Source organism: Eleutherodactylus coqui, chromosome 2 (genome assembly GCF_035609145.1).
Source record: "Eleutherodactylus coqui strain aEleCoq1 chromosome 2, aEleCoq1.hap1, whole genome shotgun sequence".
In the NCBI taxonomy this organism is placed as follows: Eukaryota; Metazoa; Chordata; class Amphibia; order Anura; family Eleutherodactylidae; genus Eleutherodactylus; species Eleutherodactylus coqui.
The window spans coordinates 171,555,399-171,579,331 of NC_089838.1; the positions used below are offsets into that span (position 1 = coordinate 171,555,399).

General features: G+C 42.1%; 1 protein-coding gene across 2 annotated transcripts in view; it reads left to right on the forward strand.

The window, feature by feature from the left end:
* Positions 1–23,933, forward strand: part of LRRK2 (leucine rich repeat kinase 2) — a 160,135-nt gene that overhangs the window by 41,130 nt on the left and 95,072 nt on the right. For both annotated transcript variants that reach the window (XM_066591915.1, XM_066591916.1), the window contains exons 13-20: positions 292–421; positions 1,628–1,752; positions 1,835–1,968; positions 3,834–3,978; positions 5,305–5,444; positions 6,055–6,183; positions 11,062–11,232; positions 12,380–12,659. In XM_066591915.1, the coding sequence (XP_066448012.1) occupies positions 292–421; positions 1,628–1,752; positions 1,835–1,968; positions 3,834–3,978; positions 5,305–5,444; positions 6,055–6,183; positions 11,062–11,232; positions 12,380–12,659 (1,254 nt within the window). The remainder of the gene's footprint in view (positions 1–291; positions 422–1,627; positions 1,753–1,834; positions 1,969–3,833; positions 3,979–5,304; positions 5,445–6,054; positions 6,184–11,061; positions 11,233–12,379; positions 12,660–23,933) is intronic.

Consider the following 23,933-nt stretch of genomic DNA (forward strand, 5'->3'; position numbering starts at 1 on the left):
CCTTCCTATATTTTCTGGTGCTGAAACTGAGCATGCTCCACCAGCAAACTGAAGTAAATACTAGAAAATGAGATATAAACCTCATATTTTGGGCAAGTAAGTGGTGGGTGATGTGGGTAACTGCTGAAAAGATTTTATTACTATCGGTTTAGGATTTTTTGCTTTGGACCATATACTTTCAATAAGAGTCCAGTTTTGTATAATGGAATACCCCTTTAAATGCCGAAATGCTGTAAACATTCTCCAAAATTGCACATAATTTTAAAATCAAACTTGTACCTTTATTTCTAGTGGAGATTAGAAACATTTTATTGGAGAAAGGTGTTCATATCAATGTGCTTGAAATAATGAAGGAACATATGGATTGTCCAGAAGCAGCAGAGAGTGCCTGCCGAGTCCTTCTACATCTCTTTAATGGAAGGTATATGTATATCATATCATTTGGGTGAGCAAATCATTACTAAGAGATTCATAATTTCTATTTCACATATCCCATTCATGTTGTGGCAAGTGGCACTGGCTTCATATCTGATGAGTATTCAAACTGTAAGGAATGTTTTGCATATTTTTAAGATTTTCACTACAGATAAACCATGCTCCACTAAACCTGTATGAACCCTGGAGCCTCCTCGGTCATACGTAATAAGGTAAGTGCTGTACACAGTGTTTCTGGCTGTGCTTGCAGCCGTAATCCGCTACAAGCCTTCTGCATGCAGAATCCGACCCGCTCATGTGAGTCCAGCCTTAAAGGAAAAAAATGTTAAAATGACAGAGGAGTCCTTGCAATACTGTGTAAATATACTTGTAGTCATAAGATAATCAGCCTAAAGTGTGTGTTTGTTTGCACCAATATATTTTTCACCTCTCATGGGAATCTATATTTTACAAAGTATATATATATATGATCAAATTATATACTGGATCATATTATATACAGTTCAATGGGTGGACTGATCTCAAAAGCCCTATCCTTATCGAAAATAAAATCTGACTAAACATGGCAGGGAATGTGAGATTGCAGAGGAGTGTTTTAAAGTATCCCTAAAGCTGGGTTCACACCGGACGGATTTGCTGTGGAATTTCCATGCGCGGCTCCTAATCCCGGGATTAGCCAGCAAAGTGGATGGGATTTTCTAAAAATCTCATCCACACGCTGTGGCCAGACCGTGTAGAAACAGCCATGCAGTGCGGAAATTAAAGACGCAGCATGTCAATTCTTTTTTTTTTTTCTACAGAGGCCTCTCTATGGGGAGCTGCGGTTTTTCAGTGTAAATCTCACAGATTTTCGGTGCGGCCAATCAGCGAGAATTCCGCTGGAAATCTGTCTTGTGTGAACCCAGCCTTACTCTATGGCAGGGGCGTAACTATAGGGGATGTGGTTGCACCCCGACCCAGGAGCCTTAGGGGGCCCATAATGCCTCTCTCCTCCATAAAAGGAGCCTAGTAAAATGAATAAAGCCTAGTTGGAGGCGCTTTTACAGATTTTGCATTGGGGGCCAGAAGCTTCAAGTTACGCCTCTGTTCTTTGGTGATCTCCTCTTGAATGGCATCACTTTATAACTACCTTGTTATATTTTATGCACTACAGTCTTAACAAATACTTTTAGCTTCTTTTTCTTTTATTTAGCTCATTTAATTTGGACGTATTAACTGTGACCATGACAAGTCTGTTAAATGCCATGAAGAAGCATAAAAAGGCACCTGGAGTCCAACTAGAGGCTTTACGGGTAATGGTGCAGATTATGTGTGATGGTGAGTGATTATATGTAATTACTAGGTCCATGTATCCTGTACATGTATGTATGCAGGGTTGTTAAAGTCTCGTATTTTTCAGATACTGCATGTAATGTCCCAAATTATCCTGTGAAAGTAGAAGAGAGTTCATTCCTAAATCTTCCACGTAAAGTAATCAGGAACCAGTGCTTACTTGAAGGAACGCATAAGTTCATTTTGCAAGCCCTCAATAAGGTAAGTGCAGTTAAACTTTACTCCCTTTTATCGACCACTAAATGTATGCATCATTCAAGTCTGCTGTTTAGTAAATGTAATTCAAATGTTGCTTTTGAAAAAAAAAAAAGCGCTGTGGAAGATACTTCTTAAAATTAGTGCTATAGAAAAGTGGATAAAATGCGCATAGCAACCAGCCATATTGCAGCTCTCATTTTCTAGAGGCCCTATGAAAAATGAAAGCTTAAAGGGGCACTCTGGCAAAAACACCTTTTTCCATCACTGACCCCTTTAGTTGATTGCCTGTCATACTCTGGACATCTCATTTGTATATTTCATTCATTTCCATGCAGTGCATCCACCTGTCTGATGTTTATCAAGCACCAAGTTGATCGTGATATTTTTACTTTCGTATCAAATCAATGAGCACAGCATTAGCTAGAGGCTATACCATTTCTGCCTTATGGGTGGACAGTTTGATTATAATTACCATCTATATTCTTGTAAATAGGCTACAGATCATCAGTATACAGTCAGATTGCTGAGCTTTATCTCTTTCATTATAACTGTGTGACAGAGCTCTGTGATCATCATCAATAATACCTGTGATAGGAGAGTCTCTGTTCCCCTTTAGGCAATTTCTGTGGTGAGGTCCTGCAATAGCATTACAGAGAATGAGAAACTGACTAGAAATCTCCACTGTAGTCAGCAGCACAAAATTCACATCAGCCTATATGGCTGGGGCTCAATACATACATGCCAAGCGACCAGGAAGCCGGAGTCGGTGCCTTAAAAATAGCAATTCCAGAAATAATCCAAAGAAGTGGCAGCATGAGTGGTGCAAAAATTGTAATTTCCTTTTTATTCCTCCATTAAGTGATGCAACGTTTCGACCTATGTGATCTTTGTCAAGCTCAAGGATTATTTGATAAACTGAACACATTAATTTTGGTAAATTTGAGCTGGCCAGAATTGAGATTACATGGCCATCTGAGGAGAAAGATCAGGAGTTTCAGATAGAAAAGAATAGCAAACCAAGGTAATACTAGCTCACTTATATATTCTAGGGAGCTAGCTACATAATGAATGAAAGGGGAAAAAAAGGAGTGGCCCTTTAAAGTTGGTATGGGCAATCCATCCACTTTCCTTTTGCAGTATTTTTTAATAAGTCTCCCCAGTGTCTTTCCAGTCTAATGGCCTGTAAGCTCATGGTTGCTGGAGGGTATCTAGGACTCACAGCTGTGCTGAACTTGGCAATGTAGGAGTTATTAGTTGGATTTGGAAACTACATAGTGAGACGTTCAAAACTATCGCTGCCATTTAATTATTTCTGTCATTTGGATAATAGCATTAACAAATGAACAAGTTAATATTATGCTTGGAGTTGGAAGCATCGGCCCCATTGAAAGCAATGGGAGAACTCCGTGATTAGAGATGAGCGAGCCTACTCGGCCACGCCCCTTTTTCGCCCGAGTACCGCGATTTTCGAGTACTTCCGTACTCGGGCGAAAAGATTCGGGGGGCGCCGTGGGTGAGTGGGGGGTTGCAGCGGGGAGTGGGGGGGAGAGGGAGAGAGAGAGGGCTCCCCCCTGTTCCCCGCTGCTACCCCCCGCACCGCCAGGCCTCCCCCCGGCGCCCCCCGAATGTTTCACCTGAGTACTGAAGTACTCGAAAATCGCGGTGCTCGATCGAGTAATTACTCGAAACGAGTAGGTTCGCTCATCTCTATCCGTGATCCTTTGTTGCGGCTGTGACGGCCGCGCCGGGGGATTCCCTGCATTCACAAAGTGATGTGAGGCTGTTTACACATGCTCAATAAACATAATACTCATTTACCATATATATTTTAAATTGTAACTTTTGTATCAATCTTTTTATTTTTGTAGTTTATTTCTAATCCAGGAATACAAGAGTGTGGTCTGAAGGTGGTGAGCTGCCTGTCAGAATGTTCAGGATCTTTAGAGTTGCTATCAGAACAGGGAGCCTTTGATACTATTTTACATAGTATCCAGATGTACCCTGGAAATGAAGGTGATGCACGATATGAATTTTATATAGTTTGTATGCAAAAAGTATTACAGATAGTCCCCGACTTGCGAACATTTGACTTACGAATTTCGCTAGATACGAACTATCTGTCCTGCACAGTATGATGTAATGCTATGGCATTACATCATACTGTGCAGGGACCGGACAGGCTTCTATCAAGCCTGATGGAAGCCTGTCCGGTCACATCGCGGTTGCTGGGCAGCCGGGGGCCTTCTGAAAGGTCCTAGGGCTGTCTATGCAGAGCGCCTAGCAAGCCGTGCGCTTGATAGGCACTCTGCATAGGCAGCCCTGGGGCCTTTCAGGAGGTCGCCGGCTGCCTAGCAACCACACAGCGTCCCGCGATCTCATCATGGGACGCTGTACGGGCCCCCTGAACGTCGGGTGCAGGCTGTTTCTTACAGCGGGCACCCGGCGGCAGCAGTTCCGACGAGCCGCGCCGCTCGTCAGAACTGTTAACACTTTAAATGCCGCTGTCAGAGCGGTATTTAAAGTGTTAACAGTTCCGACAAGCGCCACGGCTCGTCGGAACTGCTGCCGCCGGGTGCCCGCTGTAAGAACAGCCGGCACCCGACGTTGTATGGAGCAGGATCCACCCGCGATCCCCTCCATACAACCATTTGTTCGACTTGCGAACAAAACGGACTTGGGAACGGGCTCCCGGAACGGAACCTGTTCGCAAGTCGGGGACTAACTGTACTGTGAAAATTGTGTCAAAATAATTACTGCACAACGAATTCCCTCCCAGCTCCCTTTATAATTTGTTGATTTGAAATCTTGGACTGAATTACTTTTAAACATAGATATATAGACTTTCATTGATCCGTTCACAATAGGGTGTAAACACTGCATGTAGACGCACGCATGAAAAGAATTGCAGCATGCTCTGTTTCACCGTGTATCACACAGCAAGGGCCCTATACTTTTGTATTTGTGTGTGTGCAACGCTGTCCACACACAATACATTGCTTATGGGCAACAATACATACACAACTCCGCTATGAGATAGAGTGGGGAATTTAAAAAAGAAAAAAGACAAGTCACCCTGCACAAGACAGTATGCATGAGATACGCTGTCATGCAAAGTGCATTCGCTGCCATATGCGGGCGACAGCCAGCTTTCTGCCAGCTCACACCGACTGATAACACGCTGCGTCACCCACGCAGCTTTTTACCCATATGGTTATGTGAATAAGCCCTAACTATTGATATGTTTATTTTAATGTGGAATAAAACAATATCTTTGCCACTTGTATTTTACATATCAGAAATTATTATGTTTTCTCAAACTTCTATTTGCTCCTATTTCAGAAATTCAATACTTTGGTATCTCTCTCTTGTCCTTTCTTATAACAAGAAAAAATTTGTGCATTGCAACAATGCACCTATTATCTACTCATTTGGTTTCCACATTACAACGGTATAAAGTTGTTGTCAGGATACAAGAGGAGGTAAGCCACGTTTTTTTAGTTGCTGTGAATTATGCATAACTTGCTAGCATTTGGATTTAAATTGTCACTAACTTTTGACACAACTCATGCTCCCCTAACAACTTGTGTGTATCATCAATCTTGTAGTATTAACTGCATCATGTTTTTTAGTTTTGCCCCTGAAAATGAAGATTAAAGTAGCTAACAGTAGGGATCTCCCTTCCAGAACCTTTGCAATACCGTACCTCTCATTAGGCATTTGGTATTTGTAGTAACAGGGACATGAGGGCGCTACTAATGCAACAGAGGGATGGGCATTCTGATGCCACCTTGCAGCTGATTGGTGCAGGGCTATACCAGGCAGCATAGGAAGTGTGTGAGAGGAAGTCCCAGTCAGCAGACTCCTGGCAGAATGGCTGGCTTAGGATGCCCCCCACCTGCAAGTGGATTGCAAATAGCATGGTAGCAGAAAAATAGAAAACGCTACATGGAAAACTAAATTGATAGAGTTCAAAATGGGTCAAACGGCAGAAAAGCAGCAGCCACTGAAGACCTGGGTGCTCTTTGAAAATTTCTTGACAATTCAGGTATGCTTTAAATCAATAACTTGTTTTTATTTTTGCCTTCTCAGGGATTCCGGACGGCTTTGACACTGATTAAGCTGTCCCACAGCTTTGCAAAGCTTTTAGAGCTACAAGATTTTGACACTGTACTTTTCTACCAAATATTCCTGTGCTTAGCAAACAAACGGGATCAGAAGGTAATCCAAGATTATTTCAGTTTGTTTTGTTTAAAGGTATTAGTTTCTGTAAAACTAAATAACTTTGTTATAAATTTCAAGTATTGGCAATCTATAGAAATTAAAAGCTATAGAACTATACTCTAGAGTCTAGACCAGTGATGGCGAACCTTTTAGAGACCGAGTGCCGAAACTGCAACCCAAAACCCACTTATTTATTGTAAAGTGCCAACATGTCAGGGGGCGGGCTTATCACGTGGTATGATTTTTACCCCCATCGTTCTTAAAAGGACAAGGCTGTTTCAAAATAGACAGGGTGCAGATTGTGACTGCTTTTGGATGTGGAAATGCTGTGGAATTTGCCACAGAAATTTCCGCTGAGGACATTCTGCAGCATTTCCACCTTGTGTAAACCTATCCCAGCAGTGATACTGCCCCCCCCAGAGTGGCCCCAGCAGTAAGGTAGACCCCCCAGAGCAGCCCCAGTGCTAATAGTGACGTACCCCAGAGTGGCTTTAGTGGTCATAGTGACCCCGCACAGCGGCCCCAGCGGTAATAGTGACACCGCACAGTGGCCCTAGTTGTAATAGTGACATCCCACAGTGGCACCCCAGTAGTAATAGAGACACCACACAGTGGTCTCAGTGGTAATAGTAACATCCCACAGTGGCCCCAGTAGTAATAGTGACATCCCACATCAGCCCAGTAGTAATAGTGACATCCCACAGCAGCCCCCAGTAGTAATAGTGTCATCTCACAGTGTCCCCAGTAGTAATAGTGACATCCCACAGTGGCCCCCAGTAGTAATAGCGACATCCCATAGTGGCCCCTGTAGTAATAGCACCCCCCCTCTGAGACCCAAATTTCCCCCCCAACCTCCTCTGCTTGGTGCTGTTGCTGCCACTGATCCCAGGAGCACAATGTGACGTGCTGCCGGACACCTTCTCCCCTCCCCTGCTCTCGCGGAACCAAGTAGGAGACGTCAGAGGAGGGGGGGGAAGAAGGATCCTGGCTGCACACTGACATCACAGTGTGTGCCGGGATCAGCGCGTCTAGCAGCGCTGCTGAGTGAATACCAGCAGGGGAGCTGCGGCACCCCTGCCGGCATTTACTAATGTGGTGAGCAGCCGTTGGCAGCGAGTGCCAGCTGGGAAGGCTCTGAGTGCCGCCTCTGGCACGCGTGCCATAGGTTCGCCACCACTGGTCTAGACCCATGGTCCCCAATCATTTGTACCTTTTGAGCCACATTCAACTTTAACTCATGGTTAGAAGCTACCTTTAATCTATATATATATAAAGACGAAAGCCCTCACTGACTGACTGACTCACTGACTGACTCACTGACTGACTCACTGACTGACTCACTGACTGACTCACTGACTGACTCACTGACTGACTCACTGACTGACTCACTGACTGACTCACTGACTCGCCAAAAGTTCTCCAACTTCCCGATGTCGTAGAAACATGAATTTTGGCGCAAGCATAGATTATCTCCAAAATAGGAAAAGTAATTGGGTCCCAACTCGATTATTCAATTCTAGCACAAAAGAATTGGCGTTGAAATTTAACGTACATAATCTAAATCTCTCAGTTCCCAATGTCATAAAAACATGAAATTTGGCACGAGCATTGATTATGTCATAAATAGGAAAAGTTAATAGGTCCCAACATGATTATTCAATTCTATGCGCAAAAGAATTAGCGTCGAAATTTTACGTACGGAATCTAATTTTCTCACTTTCCGGTGTCATAGAAACGTGAAATTTGGCACGAGCATTGATTATGTCAGAAATAGGAAAAGCTAATGGGTCCCAACTCCATTATTCAATTTTATGCGCAAAAGAATTAGCGTAGAAATTTTACGTGCGGAATGTAATTTTCTCACTTTCCGGTGTCATAGAAACGTGAAATTTGGCACGAGCATTGATTATGTCATAAATAGTAAAAGCTAATGGGTCCCAACTCCATTATTCAATTCTATGCGCAAAAGAATTAGCGTCCAAATTTTACGTGCGGAATGTAATTTCTTCACTTTCCGGTGTCATAGAAACAGGAAATTTGGCACGAGCATTGATTATGTCATAAATAGGAAAAGCTAATGGGTCCCAACTCGATTATTCAATTCTATGCGCAAAAGAATTAGCGTCCAAATTTTACGTGCGGAATATAATTTTCTCACTTTACAGTGTCATAGAAACGGAAAATTTGGCACGAGCATTGATTATGTCATAAATAGGAAAAGCTAATAGGTCCCAACTCCATTATTCAATTCTATGCGCAAAAGAATTAGCGTCCAAATTTTACGTACATAATCTAAATCTCTCACTTCCCAATGTCATAGAAACATGAAATTTGGCACAAGCATTGATTGTGTCATAAATATGAAAAGTTAATGGGTCCCAACTCGATTATTCAATTCTAAGCGCAAAAGAATTAGTGTCCAAATTTTATGTATGTAATCTAATTCTCTCACTTCCTGATGTCATTTTATATAAAGGAAGCGTCGCATGGTTACCTCCCGTGGTGTTTTCTGGGTAACGCAGAGAACTATGCAAAATGGTGAACATATGTTTTTTCCTCAGTATCTCTAAAGTAACCACGACTTCATAAGATTTTCCATGTGAACACCACATAAACACCAGTACCAAATTAACTCGGGCGAAGCCGGGTATATCAGCTAGTTAATAATAAATGGTGGAGAAGCATATTAAATGTAGAGACCTAAAAAGTCAATTTGCAAATATTTATTGGTATTATACCATTAATTTTGTCATGTTTTAAGGTTTACGATATGTCTGAAATATTATCAGTGTGAATGTTATTTTGTAATCCGTGCTTATGACCCTAAATGGGGGATCTTATGGGGTTGCCAGCCACATGAGGCTCCCGAGTCATTGGTTGAGGACCAACTCTAGACATCTCAATATTATGTATGTCAACCATACAGAGCAGCATCTCTTGAAATATTGAAATTTCTCTTTTATTTAAGACACATTAAAAGCAAGATATACCTTGGCGTCCTTATTTGTAGTGTGCATTATGGGAAATTACAAGACAATATAAAAACGTATTAGATCAAGACATATTTGTCCATATCGAATGGCCAAATAACTGGTTACTTTTATCATACAACACTACTTTCAGGCTGTATTCACACAAATGACCTTCCCGTGTGAGTTCCATCTAAATGCTCTATTGACAGTGCTCACATAGCAAAAGATCCCATTTTATTTAAATGGGTTTATGCACATAAATGATTTTTCACTCGACCGATGTTCCATGTTTGAAAAATCGCTGGATGTCCTACTCTTCTTTGAGAATAGGACATGTAATGTGTGATTTGCCGCACATCGGACAGCATATAAACAGTGCGCAACTTGCTCTCAGTGGTGTACATACTGTCTAACACACGTCAGATAAACTAATAAAAGATCATTTCTATAAGTTAAAATATGAGGACCTGATATTCAGGTGTAAGATTCAATAGCTTCCCTTGTGACGAGGCGTTTCCTCCAATTCCTTCTCTTTCATGGTTTGTCCAATATGCTTTTTTTTACAACAAAAAAAACATAAATTTCCAAAATGTGTTTTTTTTGTTTTTGTTTTTTTTTTCTATAAAATGTCTGGCTGCTCCGGAACTATTAGATTTATATCTGATGCCATATGTGTGCTCAGCATGTCATACTTTTAATTTGCGTTCCGCATCTCTAGTATAGCTAATATAGCACTGCATGCAATTCAGTAACATGTGAAATTTGCTCTGAATTTTACAACTTATATATGAAAAGAATGTGTATTAATTAGGATTAAATGTTGTGCCAAATGAATTACATTTTAAAACCTATTGACAAATATTACAGCGCACATATCCACACCTCTTAAATACTTCATAGGAGAGACATGTTTTAGTAGTAGTATTTTAATTCCTGTATACATTGGGAGATAGAGAATCGCCTAGCATTTTGTTTTTCTAGCAATATAAGTGAGATTATTATGTTGTTATCTAATATTGGGTCTTGTTGAAGTATTGGTGAATATCTGTATATGATATTTTTTTTATTTTTGGGCAAAATTCTCACGAAGACCTCCTGCAGACAGTCAGGTTGGATCATGCTGCGAAAATTCTCGCAGCGGGATGCGAGCCGTGCCCCTGCTGAATCCACTGCAGCTCACCTGCTCCCGGCGTCTCCCCGCTCTGCCATGTCCCGGCTGTCTGCATAGGATTGCATTATCTAATGCAATCCTATGGCAGCGGGTGCGAGCGGAAATTCTGCAGGAAATCCTGCCGCGGAATTTCCGCCTGTGTGCATTTTACCTTAATCTGGTGGAAGAGAATAGTGGACATTCTTCAGTATATTTATTTTTACTACAATACAGTAGATATTTTTTGGTTGTATTCTCCCCCAATTGGAATAAACACAAGAGCTAATCCTTTCTACATTTATTAGTTTTACTGATATGTGTTGGACTAATATTGCATGACTTACGTATTCAGTCCTTTCGTCACTATGTAGAAAAGAACAAATAATATGTCTCATTGATATTCTAGAATCCCTTTGGTTCCTTTTGTTTTTATATTGTCATGTGATTTCCCATAAAATAAAGACCCTACGTTGGCTACATGTAAGGTCTGTGCCCTTCCACAGAATATCCTGCTTTTAATGTGCCTTGAATAAAGGACCTGTTCTAATCTATGAAGTGGCGCTGGAGATCCTGTCCAACATTATTACTGTGTACGGTTGCTGACCAACTAGCTATACTTGCTGCACTCTGCCATTCATAATGACCTAATGCATATGCCTGGTGGGAAATCTGTTTTTTTTTTTCCCCCCTTTTATACTTTGTGACCTGCTATATCTGAAGTAATCTTATCATCCTACTGTATGTCATTGTTAGTTTCAGGTATTATGTTATCGTTGCTTTGCTGAAATGACCTTAGAAGATGACCTAAAGAACAAATTGCTGGTGAAGGCATGTGCAGAAAATCATATGGTCATTGTGGAAGCTTTGCTCTTACTAGGAGCAGATGCCAATAAGAAAACCAATCATACACCTTTAATTGTACAGGTACAATGATGTTTTATCTCCGTGTTAGGGATTCCTTATGTAAGATCTGTATTATAGTTCTCTCATCTCTTATGCCTATTCTCTAGGTGATTTGTATTTATAGGGAACCTATCTTCAGTTTTTCACCTATTAACCCTTTGTAATCCAATTTTGGATTCAGGGTTTCCTAGGGGGCTTCCTCTTTCTGCCATTATACAATGGCACCACCTGCTGGCCAGAGCCAGCACTGCAGTATGGAACATGCTGGAGAGGCCCCCGACAACAGAGCGACCAGTAATATACAGTAAGAATACCCTGCTGGACATCTTCTGACATTGGAGCTGTACAGCCTTCAATCAGAATGTCTTCAGATATCAGGCAGTGGATTGGAAAGGGTTAAACCCCCTACACGATTTGAACAATCATGTCATGGGGATTTTTTAAAGTAATTGTTTTTGGAAATCCTGCGCAAAGTGTATCTGTAAAAGGAGGTTTTTAATTCTCCCATGCCGCATGTTAAGAGCAACCGGTCTAGTGGACCGGGTGCACCATCCATGGTTTCCTGGCCGGACAATCTCTGGTGCCATGCTTACCTTCCCAAACATCACCCTTCTCTGTGCTAGTGACATGGAGACGTCCTGCACATCATCAACGCCGTTGTCTAAATCTTGTGCATGCTCCTGCGACAAGATTACCTCCTCTGGTTCTGTTGATTGTAGGACCAGAAGCTAGGGATTATCAGTGCATGTGCAGTTGGATTGAATGAATCTGCCCACAACCGGGACAAATAAACTGCATATGTGCTGGCCCGGAGCTCACAGCACATATGTGAGGTTTAGACTGTAGCGATGATGATGTGCAGGATGTCTACACATCACTGGCACGAAGAAGGAAGCTGTGCAGGCCACCAGACTGATCACCCATAATTTACATGCAGAGCAGAAGAGTTAAAAACCTTCCTTTTGCAGATATGCTTTGCATGGGATTTCCAAAACCATAACATTGAAGATGCCAATTACATGGTTTTTTAAGTATGAGTGAAAAACTGATTACAATTTCCCTTTAGTCAAGACCAACAAGTTTAAACATAAAGATTCAGCTCCGACCACCTCTTGGAAGATTTATTTTTTCAAAACTGATTTCACACCTTTTCTTTTTATTTCAATAGGTTTGTGAGAAAGGAAACAATGCTAAAATGGTGGAGCTATTGTTAAATCATGGAGTTCATGAACAGGATTCACGGAAGGCCCTTGAAATGAGCATTAAAAATGGCGACATTGAGGTCATCAGCTTGCTGTTAAAAAAGCTAGGCTTAGATGCAGCTAATAACAGCATTTGCCTAGGAGGTTTTCATATGGGTAGAATACAACCTACATGGCTTAATCCACTGTTCTCAGAAAAACAGAATACCTTGAAAAATCCTTCAGTAGATCATGAAGGAAACAAAGGTAGGTTTCCTCTTTGCATGTTGTTGCTCGCGTGTATGTTTGTATAATGGAGAGTGACTCATTTGCTGTAAGTCTGAAAAAATTGGCTACGGCTCCTAATTGAACACATTTTAATGAAATTTGATTAGAGATGAGCGAATCTACTCGTTTCGAGTATTTACTCGATCGAGCACCGCGATTTTCGAGTACTTCAGTAATCGAGTGAAAAGATCCGGGGGGCGGGGGGAGGCGTGGCGGCGCGGGGGTAGCAGCGGGGAACAGGGGGAAGCCCTCTCTCTCCCCACCCCACTCCCCGCTGCAACCCCCCACTCACCCACGGCGCCCCCCGAATCTTTTCGCCCGAGTACGGAAGTACTCGAAAATCGCGGTGCTCGGGCGAAAAAGGGCCGTGGCCGAGTAGGCTCGCTCATCTCTAAATTTGATCCAAATGTACCTTACTCAATAAAAATCAGGAACCTCTCATAACATCTGCTGGAAGTGTCTTCCGTTTGTCGTCAAACACGAGGTAACGTGACACTCAATATTGCTGAATGTTCTGGTAAACATGTCCAGTTTCACAGTAACTTTGTTCCTCTTCAGTTCCTGGATAGTTCGTGGCTTATTCCAGTAAACATTATCATTCAGGAGGCCCCACATCAAAAAGTCAGGTAACCACAGTGGCCAAAGTCTTTTAAAAATGATTTGATCCCGAAATAATTGTTGGATCTTGGGCACGGTCTCATTGGAGGTGTGTTGGGCCACCGCATTCTGTTCAAAGTAGTCCATGTTAATTTCCTCATATTCCAATTGATTTATGAACACATGGAAAATCTCAACATACACTGCACTGATCATAGTACTGTCCAAAAAGGTGTAGCCAATTATGCTTCACGGTGTATCACACCAGATGACAATTTTGTCAAGATGAAGCAGAGTCTTGTGGATTTCATGAGAATCTTCAGCTGTCCACATCCGTGTATTTCGAAAGTTTAGCTAGTTGGCTAAGTGAAACCACGCCTGGTCTGTAAACCTATGCAACGTCTAGAATGCTTCAAACCAACAACAGTACACATTATCCTTAGCCTTCAATTCCTGCTCCATAATCACTCAGTATGGGTGAAGACAAACTTTCCTTGCAGCTGTTTGGCATGTGCTCTTGGATGTCCCCATCTGCTGAGCCAATTTGCATAAAGACTTTCTTGTGGAAGCCAACAATCTGTCTTTAACGTTCTTCACCATTTCTTGTGGCATTTTTGTCCTGCCTCCAACATGCACATCCAACAATGTTGCTGTCATTTTTAGTTTCTGTACCGTTTCTGAACACATTACTTTGCAAGCCAACTTTTTGATTTTAAATTTCTTCATAAATGCAATTTGCCAGGACTTAAAGGGGTTGTCTCGCGAAAGCAAGTGGGGTTAAGTACTTCTGTATGGCCATAGTAATGCACTTTGTAATATACATCGTGCATTAAATTTGAGCCATACAGAAGTTATTCACTTACCTGCTCCGTTGCTGGCATCCCCGTCTCCATGGCTCCGTCTAATTTCGGTGTCTTCTTGCTTTTTTAGACGCGCTTGCGCAGATGGGTCTTCTCCCTTCAGCTCCGCTCGGCAGCAGCGGCGTTTTGGCCCTGCCCCCTTGTACGCGTCATCGCATAGCTCCGCCCCGTCACATGTGCCGATTCCAGCCAATCAGGAGGCTGGAATCGGCACACGCGAGGGGGCGGAGCTACGTGATGACGCGTACAAGGGGCGGAGCTAAAACGCCGGTGCTGCCAAGTGGAGCCGAAGGGAGAAGACCCATCTGCGCAAGTGCGTCTAAAAAAGCAAGAAGACACCGAAATTAGACGTAGCCATGGAGACGGGGACGCCAGCAACGGAGCAGGTAAGTGAGTAACTTCTGTATGACTCATATTTAATGCATGATATATATTACAAAGTACATTAATATGGCCATACAGAAGTACTTAACCCCACTTGCTTTCGCGAGACAACCCCTTTAATGGATCCTGTTCTCCAATAGGTATGTACAATGAACACACGCTCTTGCACAGTATAGGGAGACATAGACAACATAGTCTCCTGTTGAGTACACGACTGAAGCAATATGTGGCTATTGGGGTAGTGTGGTATGCTGAGCGAGACAGCCACGCTAGCCACACAGACAAGCCATTCTGTCTCCCTTGCTAATGACTGCTGCTGTGTGGATGGAAGCAGTCAGGTTGAAAAGTGCTTCATGAGCATGTTATGAGGGGGTTCCTAATTCTCATTGACTAAGTTATGTTTTGACTAAATTTCATTAAATGTGTTCATTAGTCTTGGAGTTATAGACAATTTTTCCAGGTGTCCAGTGAGTGGGGTACCCTATATTATAAGGGTACTATCCTCCTTACCACAGTATATCATTCATATTTAAGCCTTCTTGACATAGGATAGTAAGGTGTCAGATCCATGTTGGGATTTTTTCGACGTGGGTCTGACTCTCAAACTGCAGCAGAAATCTGAGGTTGAGGATTGGAGTTTAGCTGTGGATTTTCATGTAGATCTGCACTCTGATTTATCCCCAATCAATGGTGCAAATTGAATTGTAGCCACATGGAAACTGTCAAGAATTGACATGTCAATTTTTTTCTGTGCATTTTGAAATCCACGCATGGAAGAAAATCTGCATTTTATGAGCTACAGCGTGGATTTTGCTGCAGATTTGGGTGTGGAATCCACATTGAAGTTACTATGACCTTAATCTCCTAAAAGGAAACTTCACTTTGGGCTCTCTCAGAAACCAGGAATTGTGGTGAACAGATGAAGAACCTAAAGCAAAACACTACGTTGGAATGCAATTTAAAGAGTACCTCCATTTTTTAAAATCCTTTACCATGAAGCAATAACAGAATTATAAGAAATGTTGTAATACATCTTTTTTTTTTAATAACTCCTTTTTATTAACATTTTTCGTGGATTACATACATGGGTGTATAATTCAAATAGGTTTACATATATATCGCATTCAATGAATTTTTTTCTGCAATAAAACATTGTATAATTCTTTTATGCGTGATCTTCTCTACATTGCAGATATGTCGCCTTTTATCTCTATTCCCGATAGAGTTGTACCCGTTCTTCCAAGTATTATAATCCTTATTAACCAAACAATACAAAACACAAATGAAACCATATTATTGGTGTCAACTGTCCGTATACTGATCCACAAACTAGGTCTCCTGCGATCGTCTCCTTTCATGTCACTCTCAATCTTCCCAATTTATTCATGTCTTTCTGACTGTAGTACCATGTTTTGTTAGTAAATTGTAACATGCATTCTTTAATTTCATTATGGTCAAGGAATTTCTCTATGAATACTCTCCATTTTTTGAAAAAATGTTGTGCCTGGGATTCCACCTTTCGTTCTATTTCAATTCTTTCCATTTTTAGGAGGTATTTTAATTGTTGTGTGACCTCTTCTATCCTCAGGGGTTTAGACTGTAACCAGCTGTTGAGAATACATCTCTTACTAATCAGAAGTATGGTGTGGGTCATTGTAGATTTTTTTGTCTGCTCTGGAAGTATGTGGAGTATAAACGTTTGTGGTGTTAGCTGAAGGGGTTGTCCTCCCATGTCCTGCACCATTTTTTGAATCTCTACCCAATAGGTATTAATCTTTGGGCAGTGCCAGATGCCGTGTAAGAAATCTGAGCTGGGCGATGCACATCGGGGGCACGCCTGTAGCCTTTCCGGGCCATTAGGATTTTGGGGTTTATCAAACCCATAAATCGCCCCATGCACTATTTTGAAATATGTTTCTCTCCACCTTTCGTTCGTTATCGCCCTTCTTACTGAGTTCCAACTTCTGATTATTCCTTCAGGTATTTCCAGATCTTGTAGATCACGTATCCACTTTTTAAATATGTTCGGTCCATTTTCCCTCACCCACGCCTCCCTAAACCTAGAATATAATGTTGAAATTGAGTTTTTATAAGAGTTATTATTTACTAGAATATCTATAGGATTAGAGACGGCCTCTTTTGAAATATCAGTTAATCTATTTAGTAGGAAGTTTTTTACTTGTGCGTACGGGAGGAAGTGGGATGCGGGTAGGTTGTATTCCTCGCACAATTCTTTGAAGTTTTTATATCTTGGGAGATCCGGGTGTATGAGGTGTTGTACCCTTAGGATACCCTTCTGCTGCCAAATTTTAAACATTTTGTTTTCCCGTCCCTCTTTAAATTCAGGGTGGTTCCATAGATCCATGTGTTTGGAAATTTTAAATGGTAGGGCCTATAGTTTGCGGACTATCTTCCATGCTGCTATGGTATCTTTGGCCATGACTGAGTGTTTGCTCTCTATAGGTAAATTGGAAAATTTTGTATGTAGGAGCGCATTTAGGCTCCATGCGCCGAGTAGTTCTGACTCTAGATCATTATTGGAAATGCTATTAGATCCTCTTAGCCAATCCAGGGAGTGTCTCGTGAGGCTGGCTACATTATACATTCGAATGTCTGGGAAGTTTAGGCTTCCCTCTGTCTTGGGGAGCATCAGTTTTTTTAGGGCTATGCGTGGGCGTTTCCTTGACCATAGAAAGGACGTGAATGCCGTGTGGAGTTTCCCTAAGTCTCTTCTTTGTAGTAGAAGAGGTATTGTCTGTAGTGGGTATAATAATCTTGGAAAACTGATCATTTTCACTAGATGGCTTCTGCCCAAGAAAGAAAGTGGGAGGTTATTCCATTTATCTAGTTCTTTAACTATTTTTTGTATCAAGGGGGGAAAGTTTAATGAATATATGGATTCTGGTCTTTTGCCTATATGTATTCCCAAGTATTTGATGCTACTTTTGACTATATTTACTGGGCAGTTTCTAAAGGATGTGCCCAGTAGTCTATTCCGGGGCGAGATATCCAACAGGTCATATTTTGTGGTGTTAACTTTGAAGCCTGATTTTTCCCCAAACGCTTTTAGTAGATCAAAAACCCTAGGTAAATAGGTAAGCGGCCTACCCAGCGCTATCAGAATATCATCTGCAAATAGCATAGTTTTAACTGTTTTGTTCCGAATTTTGATGCCTTCAATTTCTGTAGAGCATTCTAAGAGTCTCGCCAAGGGTTCTATTGCTAAATTAAATAATAGTGGGGATAACGGGCACCCCTGTCTGGTGCCCTTTTGCAGAGGGAATTTTTGAGAGAGGAAGCCTGGTGTATGTATTTGCGCTTGTGGGGAGGAGTATAAGTTCCACAAATATGAGCAGAAGGGACCCTCGAAACCCATCCTGTCCATTGCTATTTTTAGCCAAGGCCATAGGACGTTATCGAAGGCCTTCTCTGCGTCTATCGCAAGAAGGGCCGGGTCAAGGGATGTACTTTGATGTCGTCTAGTATTGTCAAGATTTTCCTTAAGTTCGTGGTGACCGAGCGTCCCTTTGTGAAACCTGCTTGCAGTGGGGAGATTATCTGGGGCATGATATTTGCCAGTCGGTTAGCCATAATTTTTGCCTTCAGTTTTAGGTCTGTGTTAATTAAGGATATTGGTCTGTAAGATTTTACATCCATTGGGTCTTTTCCTGGTTTGGGTAGTAGTTTGATATGGGCTGTGTTCATTTCCGATGGGATGGGGCTGTCTTTCATGTAATTTTTAAATAAGGTTTCAAGTAATGGGGTTGTTTGGTCTTTTAGTATCTTGAAGAACTCACCTGTATAGCCGTCTGGGCCAGGGGCCTTGTTATTTCCCAGATTTGTTATATTTTCTTTGATCTCCGTTTGAGATATGGGGGAGTTTAGTTCCGCCTTTTGGTTTTCGGTTAGTGAAGGCCAGGGTATATTTGAGAACATGTCGTTTTCCATTACTGTGTCTGTTTGTGTGTGGGAGTAGAGGTTTGAATAAAAGCTGAAAAATAGGTGATTAATTGCTTGTGGGTGGGTTTGCGTTTTCCCGGAGGTATCTTTCAAGCCCATTATGTTGGATCTATAGCGTGGTCCCCTTGCTAGGTTAGCCATTATTTTCCCCGCCTTGTTTCCATATTTAAATAACTTTGCTTCTTTGTGCGAGTATAGTAGTTGTTCTCTTTTATGGAGCCATGCTTCATACAACTCTTTCGCCGCCTTCCATTTTTGTTTGTTATGCTCGTTTGAGTTATTTTGGAATTGAGTATATGCTTCACGTAGTTGTTCACTATATTGGTTTATTTTATCATTAATATTTCTTTTTAGGGAGATTACGTATGCCATTATCCTGCCTCGGAGAACTGCTTTAGCCGCATCCCACAGCAGTTGGGGGTTGTTTGCATGTATTTCGTTGTCGGACATATATTCTAGCCACCACCCCTTTAGTAAAGCGCAAAAGGCTTCGTCTTCGACTAAGTATGTTGGGAATCTCCATATATAGTCAGTACCCCTCGGTAGTATTTCGCTCAGGAACCATATCACAGGGGCGTGGTCTGAGATGACCATATCGCCTATAGGTATGTTGCGCGTTCTTGGTATCAAGTGAGGTGTCACAAATATGTAGTCTATCCTAGACCATGAGGTGTGTGCATGTGAGAAATGTGTGTACTCCCGTCCCTCTGGGTTAAGTTCTCTCCAGGTGTCTTTAAGCCTAGAGGCGCGCAAAAAGTTTTGTAGATTGGAGTCCTGATATCTGATGTTGTCACCTCTCATGTCCTGGTTACGGCGATTTTCTGCTGTTTTAACTGTTGCATTGAAGTCCCCTCCCACTATTTTATGGGCTTCCGTGTCAGTGAGTAGCCTGTCGGTTAATTCTGCTAAAAACCGTTTGTTATTTGTGTTAGGGCCATATACATTGTACAAGCTGAAGTTTTCTGCTCCCACTTTTATACGCAGATTAATAATCCTCCCTTCTGTGTCATGCCACTGGTCTTGTATTGCGAAGTTTAAACCGTTTCTAATGAGAATCAGCACACCTGCTTTTGAGTGTACTGATGGTGATCCATATACCTCCCCTACCCAAAGTCTTCGCATACGGAAGAAGTCTTCTATAGTTAAGTGAGTTTCTTGGAGTAATGCTATATCTACTTTAAGTCTCTTGAGATGTCGGAGAACGGCCATTCGTTTATGGGGTGATCTGAGACCTTTAACGTTCCATGATATTATTTGCATTCCCTAGGGTGTTTTTAGTTATCTAATGTCAAGCGGATCAGTCAAATATAAATTACGTCTGTAGGTAACAAAATGTAAACTTTTAACTAAAACTTTCTCTTGTCCTGGTGCCTTTCCTTTTGCATCAACGGTTATAGCCTTTAGTCGGGCACCAGGAAGGAGGTAATATGCTTTCTCCCTTGGGATAAAACGCGGTGCGTGGGTCCCTAGGAAGAGTGCATAAGTTGACTTCCTTTACTTCCATTTCGTGAGCAATCTACCGGAGCAAGTATTAGTTGTAATCGTTAAATTGCGACTGTGACTATCATTTTCTTCTTTGCTCCCTTGTGGATCACGATATGGAAGAAAAATGGAATGGAATTCCATTTAAGTTATTCACATTGTCAAATGTACTTTTTCCGCTCCAGCAAATTGCAAACCCTAGAATTAGTACAAAGTATAACATTACAATTCTATTTAAAAAACTGTTGTATGTTCTGTATATATCAAGTGTCCTGGAATAGAGCTTCATTACCCTGAGATGTTTCTATTGTAAGAACATGTACTCACGACCTTTTAGTCTCAAGGGGGGGAAGCTCTCGTTGTGGTATTTCTGCGGCGTTGTTCCTTGGGTGTTTCCATTTCTTTTGTTGTAGTTGAGGGGCCTGGTGTATCGTCTCGCCAGCGTCCGTTTTCGTCCGATGTTGGTGTTAGGCGATTTCCCCGCTTGTCTGGCGCTCTTCCCGTGATCAGCGAAGATAGTTCCTGTTCCGCTCTCTCAGGATCGTGAAAAATAAAAGTATCTTTCAATATTGCCGGGTATAATAGTGCGAACTTTAATTTTTTCTTGTAGAGTTCTGAACAAATCGGCGAGAAGGCTTTTCTTTTACGCTGTACCTCAGCTGAATAGTCAGCAAAAATTAGAATTTTGTGTCCCTCAATCTCCAACGAGTTGTTTCGGCTCTTGTAATTTCGTAATATTGACGATTTGTCTGTGTAGTCCAAGTACTTTACTATTGTCGGTCTCGGACGTAATCTAGATTCTATATTAGAGTTGGTATTTGTGGGACGTCTATCTGGTCCTAATCGATGGGCTCTTTCGATTTTGCAGTTATGAGTGATCCCCAGAATATTAGGGATCGTAATCTCACATAATTGACGTAAGCCTTTTTGTAAATAGGTTTCAGGGATCCCAATAATTCGTAGATTGTTGCGTCTGGATCTATTTTCTAGGTCTTCCATGCGGTCCCAAAGTGACTTGTTGTTTCGTATCAGCTTTTCTACATTTTTTGTATTCGCACTATGTTCTGACGATATATTTTCCATGTCATATTCGATTGAGTCTAGGCGACTGCCGTGTTGGGATACCGCATCTCTGAGTTCGCGCAAGGTGCCGGCTACAGTGTTCACCAATGCAGTTTGAATGTCTGGGGCAATAAGCCTTGCCACTTCAATGGCTAAGGTTTTGTAGTCCAGGGTTGGAATGTCCTGAGATAGTAGGTTTTCTTGGTCTAGTGTTGTCGGGGGTGTATTATGGAGCGTCGACTCCTTTTCAGGTAATGTTTTAGTTGTAGCTTTTGCAGGTGTTTCTGGTTGCTTTTCTTTGGATCGCCCCATCTTGACTATGAATTCCTCCATATAATGGTTCACAGAATTGGGTATTGTTGTATATATTGGTGCACGAGTGCCAGATGTGATGTGATTAAAGAGTGATGTCAGTTAGCTTGTTGTTTATTTCAGCGCTATCTTTTCCTGCTATCAAGAGTTGCCGGTCTTGTTAACCCTCTTTTTCCTCCTTTCGTAGGTTGTGTGTACTTGCTTTATTGCACCGAGGTGGTTGATGTGGGGGGAGGTGCGAGAGGTCTGTTTACTGTCAGGAATGGCTGCTGGTCCCAGGCAGGTCCTTTAGTGTGCTGCTGCGCTTTTTATTACTGTCCCTTTACAGCTACTCTGGTCGTTTGAGGGGTATATGTAGTGATCTCTCAAATCTATGTATGAGAGGCTGATAGGGATTTAGGATTTCTCCCCGTTTTTATGTTACCTTCCTCTCAGCAATGGGACTTAAGATAGCCGCTGTACCGCGTGGGACCCGGAGGTCATGTGATCGCCGGCAGTCCCTGAAGTTAGCGTTGCAGAGCGTGACACCCAAGACCAGGAGAGGTGGGGAGGGGGCGCTATGGCTGCTGCAGCTCCTATGGTGAACTGTAAAATTGTGTGTTCTTTTATTTTGCTTTATTTTCTTTCTTTTACACTTCTTTCTTTTACTACACTTTTTTTTTTTTTTTTTCTCCTTTACACTTTTCCCCTCCTTTACACTCTGCTGTAGCTGGGTTGTAGCCCCCGCTTTATGTTGCAGAGATCAGTTTCTTCCTCCTCACTTCCCCCTGGACTCCAAGATGGCTGCCGCTTGCACGTGGGAGAACTCAGTAGGAGCAGGAACACGTGCTCTCCTCCCTCCAGCAGCTCTGTTCTCTGGGGAGATGTGACAGGCACCCAGACAGGAGTCCCGGATCACCTGCCCTGCTCCCGATCACTGGATAGGTAGGAGCCTTCCCCCGAAGCCAGCCCTGATGTGCCAGGACGATGCAGAAGATCCCCGGTGTCAGAGTGAGTGCAGCGGAGGGAAGGGGAGCGGAGGGTTAATGGCGGGTAGTGGCTGTTCAGGTGCCGTCCACCCTGTATCTGCGGCTCTCACTGTCAGCGCGGTGTCTGAGCAGAAGCCGGTCCTGGTGTAGCAGGCTGGCGCAGGAGGTCCCCGGCGTCAGAGAGTGTTGCGGAGGAGAGGATAGCCAAGGGTTAATGGCGGGTGGCGCCGCTTAGGTGACCTTCACCTCGTACCTTCTGCTCAGTCAGTGCGGTGTCTGAGCGAGTGGTGCAGTGGGGTCAGCGGCTTTGTTGTATGGGTCTCTGGAGCGGTGAGGACGGAGCTGATGGCTGTTGCTTCCTCACTCCATGGTGCCGAAACCGGAAGTGTAATACATCTTATTAGAGAAAAATATTATTAATAACATCTTATCGGGTTCTTTAGAGGTTGATGTTACATGTAGAAGAAAAGCAAAGACTTTTAGATAAAAAAAGAGACATAATTTGACAGCATTGGAGAAAACCGCTTTGTCAGTATTGAAACAAAACACTGCCCTTATGCTTTATTCTGAAGATAAAGGAGAACGAATGTGTGCAGAGCCAGCAAGTTGCTTTCAGAAAAAACAACATTGTTGTTGGAAGGCTTAAGTCTTGGGGCAATTTCACAAAAAAAATGTTGCTTTATCTGTGTGATTCACCCTTGAACAATTCCTAAAAGAAGGAAGAATGGGAATCATTTAAAATGCATGTTAAAAACAAAGAAAAGCATATTTATCAAATGGAAATAGGGGGGGGGGGGGGATTATCTAAAGAAGAATGTAATGTGGTCTGCAGAAACTGTAGGGCAAGTATCTGAAAAGCTAAAGCTGATAATTAATTGATACTTGCAGCAGAAGCCAAAAGCAATAAAAAAGGATTTTGGGGTATGTCAAAGGCGAAAGAAAAGTCAAAGATGCTATTGGATGCTTACAAGATAAAAATGGTGAATTGGTTAAGAATGACATTGAGAAGGCCGAACTTTTGAATTCCTATTTTGTATCTGTTTTCTCTCAGAAAGTAGATGGAGCATCAATTGATCTTACCTGTGCTATTGGGGGAATAAAAGAATGTAGGCTATCTATAAGCCGAGAGATGGTGAGGGAACACTTAGCTAACTTAAAGTAATTCAAATCCCAAGGTCCAGATGAATTACATCCTAGGATACTAAAGGAAGCAGTAGAGATTATTGCTGAGCCACTCACCATAATCTTTGAAAATTCCTGGAGAACAGGGAAAATCCCAGAAGATAGGGACATTTGCCCTTGTCCAATCTTCAAAAAGGGGAAGAAGGTGGATCCAGGAAACTACAGGCCTGTGAGCCTGACTTCTATACCGGGAAAGATCTTTAAACAAAGTATTAAACAGCATGTATGCAAGTACTTGGATAAAAATGGAGTAATTAACCAGAACCAGCAAGGGGTTGTAACAAACAAGTCATGCCAGACTAATCTAATTTCCTTCTATGACAGAATCACCGACTGGATTGATCAGGAAAATGCGGTGGATATAGTATATCTTGACTTTGGTAAAAAGATGACCATAAATGGCTGCACATCCAAGTGAAAGAATGTATCAAGTGGGGTACCACAAG